The 7,921-nt window shown below is 35.2% G+C and overlaps 1 protein-coding gene across 1 annotated transcript; it reads left to right on the top strand.

The window, feature by feature from the left end:
* The first annotated feature begins 565 nt into the window (after positions 1 to 565).
* LOC107825446 (cucumisin) lies at positions 566 to 6,739 on the top strand. The gene is given in 10 exon segments (XM_075235992.1): positions 566 to 639; positions 997 to 1,094; positions 1,716 to 1,962; positions 2,608 to 3,121; positions 4,971 to 5,071; positions 5,162 to 5,374; positions 5,463 to 5,574; positions 5,685 to 5,766; positions 5,891 to 6,046; positions 6,181 to 6,739. Coding segments are annotated over 10 exon segments (2,121 nt in total). The 3' UTR covers positions 6,705 to 6,739.
* The last annotated feature ends 1,182 nt before the right edge of the window (positions 6,740 to 7,921 follow it).

Raw genomic sequence — 7,921 nt, 5'->3', positions numbered from 1 at the left:
TTCATGGTTTCTCCTATACGTCTTCTCTTCTTTTCTATTCATCAATTGCAGTGTACTAGCGTATGAAAATGACCAAAAGGCATCTCCTTTCTCTTTATTTTTTTTTTTCTTTTTGCATTTTTAAACTGTCAAACATTACTTTGGTGATTAGAGTTAACAAGAATTATTCTAATAGAGTTGCATAACCTTCCTTATTTTCTTGTTCACTAATACTAGCATTTATTTATGACTTGTAATTATCTTTTAAATGGTTTGCCGATGTTGTAAAAGTGCTAAGCTCATTCTCAAATACTAATGTATCATTTTTCCAACATCACTATTACGTGCATTTGAAGTAGGGGCGGAGCCACAGTATTAGTTGTGGGTTTAGTGGAACTCAGTAGCTTTATTCAAACCTTGTATTTGTATTAAAAAAATCCAATGAGTATGCACAAATTATTAATTTAGAACTCAGTAACTTAAAAGAATTATAATCCCGAACTCATAAGATTCAAATCCTAACTCCGCCTCTGAATTTTGAAGGTATCTACTAATCATGTTTAAGGTACAGGAGTACATTGTGTACATGGGCGACACTCCAAAGGGTGATCTTTCTACTACATCTATGCACACTAGCATTCTACAAGAGGCTCTTGGGAGGTCAGTGGTCCTGTAAAAAATTTGATCATTAGTTGTGTTGAATAAATTGATACATTATAGAATAAATTTATTTAGAATTAAAGACTGTCCATTTCTTCCTTTTAAAGAAATACTTTTTAAGTTGCTTATTTGAACCAATTAAGTGAGTGTTCATTTGGAAATTTAGCCGACGACTTACGTATAAAGCCACGATTACTCCAGTTTGCTTTGGCATCTTCCCAAATTCTTCCTTTTCTTTTTTCCTTTTCCTCTATTCTTTTTATAGCTATACTTTAGTGATTAATTGGAAAGGGGAAGTCCTACAGTAAAAATGAAATCGAAACTCATCAAACTATGGTTTTAATTACATGCATTCAGCAATGGTAGAGCTTCAGAATGTTTGATGTACAGCTATAAGAGGAGCTTCAATGGCTTTGCTGCCAAACTGTCCGAGGAAGAGAAGAAGAGAATCGCAAGTAAGTCAGTATATAGAATAAGTGAACCCTTAATTATACTGTATAGTAAAAGGTTCTTTGTTTTGTCAACCTTACTTAACTATTGTAGAAAAATATTTCGATGTAATCGGGAAATATGGTTGGTAGAAAGAAGAAATTGAATATGAAACTAACTGGTAAGACTTTTTGAGGTGCTAATGAATTGCTTTATTTATCGAATTATTCATAATTTGCTACCAGTTAATGGCAAGTGTTCTCTCAAACAAAATTCTGAAACTAGCAATATCGGGGAATCCATTGAACTATTATTCCAAGTTCGATCCGGAAACTCATTTGTTAAATATGAAAAAGTTTTACTACAAACTCTTAAATTTCTTATTATCTCATTAGAAATTCAGTTGGTCATGTTTACAGACCAATATAATAGACACCCATTCATGACTGATCCTATATATCAATACGAAGTGTCGTCTTTCAACTTTTCATGAAAAGTCGCAACATTTCAAATAACACATAGAATATATATGATGACATTGAATGTGTATAGTCCCAACAAATCACTATTAGATATGAAATTTGCTAACTACGTACAATACCAACACTTCCAATCCTATTGTCTAAATCAACTTTGTTTATTCACAGATATGGAGGCAGTTGTATCAGTGTTCCCAAATGGTAGAAAGGAGCTGCATACAACTAGGTCATGGGATTTCCTGGGTTTTCCTCAAGAAGTTAAAAGAAGAACAAATGTGGAGAACGACCTTATTATAGGAATGCTAGACACTGGAATTTGGCCAGAATCAGAAAGTTTCAATGACGAAGATTTTGCTGCTCCCCCAAGCAAGTGGAAGGGCACTTGTCAGGCCTCAGCTAACTTCACTTGCAATAAGTACATCTTGTTAGCATAAACTTTAATTGCATACCAGGATCTTGAACATAATAATCTTACACAAAATTGTACAGAAAACATACCTGAATCATAAGCCATCATCGTGAAACAGAAGCGTTAATTCAAATTGGTTTCTCGCCCCTTTCTCTAGCTTTCGTTACCGCCGACTTTAGTGATGGAAGCGAAAAAATAAAAATACGGTAACCCTAATGGGTGGGGAGAGGACCAATTTATAGAGGTTCTCATTTAATCCGATACGTCCATCAAATAATCAATCAGACGGATGAAATTTATTCATTAATTAAATATTAATTATGGGTCTTAAACTTATTGGGCCACCAAAACGTAAGAAAATCTTACACGTCTAATCAAACACAAAGATTGCCCCTATTTTTCTTAATGAGTCAAAGTACATGTAATATTCTTCTTTAGTAATTAAGGGGGGACGATGAGACTTGATCCATGGTCTCTAGCTACTTGCTCTAATACTATGATGGAACATAATCTTGCTTGCATGTAAGGGAACGTGTTGAGAGCATGATTAAGTTAATAAAAATGTGTTCTCTGACGTAAGATTTTGAACGAGATGGTCACACCTATATCTGTCAGCTAGTTACTTTACAACATTATATCGATCCTTTTCAGAAAAATCATCGGAGCCAAGTACTATCGAGTCAATGGAGAATTTCCGCCAGGCGACATCCAATCACCAAGAGATACAGAAGGTCATGGATCACACACGGCATCAATAGTAGCCGGGCGCTCCGTTAGCAGGGCAAGCTTGTACGGTCTTGGCTCAGGAACAGCTAGAGGAGGAGTGCCTTCTGCAAGGATAGCTATATATAAAATATGCTGGTCTGATGGTTGTTCTGATGCTGATATCCTAGCAGCATTTGATGATGCAATTGCAGATGGAGTTGATATAATCTCACTCTCAGTAGGAGGGTCTTTACCTTATGAATACTTTGAAGATTCAATAGCCATTGGAGCTTTCCATTCTATGAAGAATGGAATCCTCACCTCCAATTCTGCAGGCAATTCCGGACCTGATCCGCAAACGGTAACCAACCTGTCCCCTTGGTCTCTCTCTGTTGCTGCGAGTACCATTGACAGGAGATTTGTCACGGACGTGCAATTAGGAAACGGTGAAGTCTATGAGGTGAGAAATCTTGCCCCAATTTTGATATATATATTTGTGTGCGTGAGAGAGAGAGAGAGAGAGAAATATGGTAGAAACAATAACATTTGATACAAAATATGGTAAAACAATGACATTTGATACAAAATATTTTTAAAACAATGACATTTGATACAAAATATTTTTAAAACAATGACATTTGATACAAAATATCAAAAATAATTATGACTTTTACTTTAAAAGTGTAGGTAATTACCGACATTTACATCTGATGTTGAAAACTTCTGTATCTTTTTAATTGTAAAAGTCATTTTTTTGTCTAAAAAATATCATTCTTTATATTTAATATATATTACATTTTCTTAACATCTTGCTATAATTACACATAAAATAGACGAGTTCTCTTATTGTCTATTAGTGCTTTAAAAAGCTTTTTGGGTCTTTGTTTACCCGAAAAACGAAAGAGTTGAATTTGTACGTAGTTCTAAGGATACGTGGTATAACTTGATACAAATCGTAAGAGTAAGTAGAAATATCGAATATTGACTATAAAGAAAAGATACAAACCGAGTTGAAAGAAAGATGATTTATGAACAAGCAAAATGAAATTATGTGTGAAGCTCAAAAGGATAATATCTTAATATGGGAATGTATCAACAATATTTGAGTTATAGTGTATTAATGACTTGATGCCCTCTTACAAGAATAATAGACATCGCTCTTATAGTGGAGGGATCCTATATTGGATATAATTAAAAATATATAGTGGGGAACCCATGATAAATCAGGTTTTCCCTAATTTCCGCCGAGATTCCCTCTCTTAGTGCGGTTGTAACGGCTCTTGTCTCTTGGCTCGATCATGATCGGACTTGGTATCGGTCGGTTTCCTGGGTAAGAGCTCAATGTGGGTTCGAGCTCGATAGTGACTCAGGGCCCAGTACTGACTCAAGGTCGGTATTGGTTGGCCTCTGGCCTTTTAATCTCGATTCCATCGCTTCTCATCATAGTTTGATTTGGACTCGAACTCGATAATGATTTTGAGCTCGGTATTTGATCTGTCCATAAAACTCGAAGCTCGTTTGTTTCTTCAAATCCCATCTCGATATTATGAATACTCTCTTTGATCCATTATGTTCCCATCTCGACCAGTCGTACAAATGCCGAAATCTATTTCGACCGTATACAGTCTTGCTCCCGAGCAAAGTACTTGCGCAATATCTTGAGGCTCGAGCAAAGTACTTGCGCAATATCTTGAGGCTCTATGTATGTGACTTAATTTTGTGAGGTTATGCCCCAAACAACCAATTATGCGTCCGAAAAACATGCATGGTTAATCACGTAGGATTCACACAACAGTTTTTACACAAGACATGTGCTAAATGTCCTAATTAATAACTAGTGTTGACCCTCAAAATATTTTGATAAATGAATAATAAAAGTTATATTCATATATAAAATATGAAAATTAAAATTAACTCAAATAACGAACTATAATATTGCATAGTTACTAATTGAGAACATCGTGATGGTGAATATCATTTGAATATTTCTTCTAAAAATAGATAATCAAAATTTATATCGATCCTTACTTGATTCTTCACGTCTTAGTTCTATGTCTCTCAAAATTATCATATATTTCTTGTTTTATTATTTAAAAATTATTTTATATTTATTCATGAAGAAGGAGGTTCAATAGTATTCTCACTTATCTTTCATCGTGACTCGAACACTCAATCTACTGGTTGATGGCGGAGGTAATCTATCCCTAGAGTGAGCCTCACTTGGCATGAATGGATGATACAATCAAGCTTAATTAGGTGGAATTCAGTCTTCTAATTTGACTTTACAATTGGTTAACCTTCTCTTGCAGGGGGTCTCCATCAACACTTTTGACCTAGAGGACCAGTACCCACTAGTTTATGGTGGAGACGTTCCAAATACTGCGGCAGGGTATAATGGATCTGAATCCAGGTATTTAAGCAGTAGTTGGAGTGGAATAAACTCTTTATATATTGAGTTTAATATATCTAAAATATTATTTAAAAAATCCGTAAATTATAGGTACTGTGAAGAAAATTCATTGGACAAAAGTAAGGTTAGAGGCAAAATTGTGCTCTGCGATTGGACTTACAACGGAACAATTATTGCTGGAGCTGCTGGAGCTATAATGCCGGATAATGGATTCAAAGATGTTGCATTCTCTTTCCCCATATCATCTTCATACTTGAGCACAAATGATGGCAACAATATTTACAATTACCTATATTAAACACGGTATTATTTCTAATTTCAATGAATGATTAAATAAGTAACAAAAGATAAATTGTATTCTGATACTCTTCTAATATTATTATTTCTTCAGTAAACCAACTGGAAGAATTTTGAAAAGTAGTGAAAAGAGATCAGAATCTGCCCCTTTTGTTGTTTCCTTTTCATCAAGAGGACCCAATCAAATTACAAATGACATTCTAAAGGTAACATTTAATTATGGTATCATCACCCTATATAATTCTTGCGTAAAACATTAGTAATTTTTTCGATAGTATTTTATGTTTGTCACTAATTTCCAACATTATTTGAATAGCCTGATCTAAGCGCACCAGGAGTGGACATACTAGCAGCTTGGTCTGAAGGTACAACTGTCACAGGTAACCAGGGGCAAACCAGGAAATGAGAAGATTTTAAAAATATTAAATTTTCAAAATCATAACCATCAAAAAACTCATGGCCTTAAACTCGTTATATTTAAATTTTGGAACTGCCTACGGCAGGTAAACAAGGAGATAAGCGGGGTAGTTCCATACAACATAATTTCCGGCACGTCTATGGCTTGTCCTCATGCTACAGGAGCAGCTGTCTATGTTAAATCATTCAATCCAACATGGTCTCCTGCTGCTATCAAATCTGCTCTAATGATTACTGGTATAGATTTTTAAGGCACTTCTGGTTCATGTTCATAATTGCAATAAATTGACCTTTTGGAGTGCATGTCTTGTGGAAACCAAACATTATACAAAAACAACATTCAATAAAATAGATAACATTCCTTTAACTTTTGTATTTCTTCCTTTTGGGTACAGCAACACCTATGAGCTCCAGTGCAAACACTGAGGCAGAATTAGCATATGGATTTGGTCAAATAAATCCAATAAAGGCTACACATCCCGGTCTAGTATATGACATGGGAGAAATTGATTACATAAAATTCTTGTGTGGTCAAGAATACAGTACCAAGAATTTGCAGATTATTACAGGGGCTAAGACACCTTGTACTTCTGAAACCAATGTAACTGTTTGGGATCTAAACTACCCTTCTTTCACAATTTCTTCTTCGAAAAATACAAACATCACCCGAGTATTTCATAGGACCGTCACCAACGTTGGTACGCCAGTTTCCACTTACGAGGCAACTGTTGTAGCACCTGAGGGACTCACCATTCGAGTAGAACCGAGCATTCTTTCGTTCAGATCATTGGGGCAGAAGCAATCATTCGTGGTGTCAGTGACGGCAGAGATAACTGACTCTATGATATCAGGTTCATTGGTGTGGGATGACGGGGTGCATCTAGTTAGGAGTCCTGTTGTTGCTTATGTTTCTAATTGAAGGTTCAGAATACGAATTTATATTTTTTTTCCTCCTCTTTGGGTCATTCCTTTGATCTATAACCATATTGTAATTTCTAACCTCAAGATAAGGGGGACGGTGTTGGATGTTGCCTTTTGGAATAAATTACATTCTTTTTAAGATTCTCCAAACAACTTATGTATTCTCTAGATGGCCGCTAAACTTTTGTAGATACAGGAAAAGTCAAAATTTGAAGTTTATGGATTCAGTATTCTAGTTCTTTTAAGTTATTGGGTTTTAAATTAATCATTTCTATATATTCCATGAATTTCACAAGACAAATATAAGATTTGAACAAAAGTTACTCGGCTCGGCCGAACCAGTAAGCAATGTCTAGCTCCGCCTTTGTCTGTGGATGATTGAAAAGAGAATTAAGTTGCAGATAAATGAACTGTTATTCCCAGCAATATTACTGTATTTGTAAATAATAATTCTGCAAAATAAAAGTTATCGTAATGAAACAGTAATTAATTCGAGCCCACTGAATTCACAGTGTTTCCTTAAGGAATTTAATCCCCTCCTAGTACCCAAGGTTATGGATTATTTCCTCCCAGGATAGAACGAATAACACACTGGTGTAGTGGTACTTCAAACCCCAGTGTTTCAGCGAATACAAAGTTCGGTAGCAAATCACACTTACAGTTGCTTTGTTTGAAGTTAAAACAATGTAGAACGAAGGAGTAGAAACTCAGAAAATCGTATGGAAATGCTGAGAGGAAGGAGTGCAATGTATAGCCAAATCTGTTGAGCGATTTCAGTTTTGTGTCTTGTGTATTGTGTGTGTCTTTCTTCAACAGCTGCTGCACATATATATATAGCAGCCAGTGTTGAAGAAGAACAATCGTCCACCCTCCATGGTGGAGCAAGCATTAGCTTGTTTGTGGAGCAAGCACATTCATGGTGGGAAGAGCATTAGGCGGCTGCCTAGTGGTCAATACACGGATTGAAAAATATTCGTTATAAATGCGGATAATCTTACGTTAATATTTACTATTAACAAATAAATGTGGTCCAAAAAATTAATCAATCAATCGATCATTTGACCAAATCCAAATCCAAATCCAAATCCGAATCCGAATCCGAATCTTGACCAAATTCAAATCCAAATTCAAATCTAAAAAATTAATCAATTAATCAATCAATCGATTATTTGACCAAATCCAAATCTGAATCTGAATCTGAATCCGAATCCGAAT

This window comes from Nicotiana tabacum, chromosome 18 (assembly GCF_000715075.1).
Source record: "Nicotiana tabacum cultivar K326 chromosome 18, ASM71507v2, whole genome shotgun sequence".
NCBI classification, from domain to species: domain Eukaryota; kingdom Viridiplantae; phylum Streptophyta; class Magnoliopsida; order Solanales; family Solanaceae; genus Nicotiana; species Nicotiana tabacum.
This window is presented reverse-complemented; position numbering and strand designations above follow the sequence as displayed.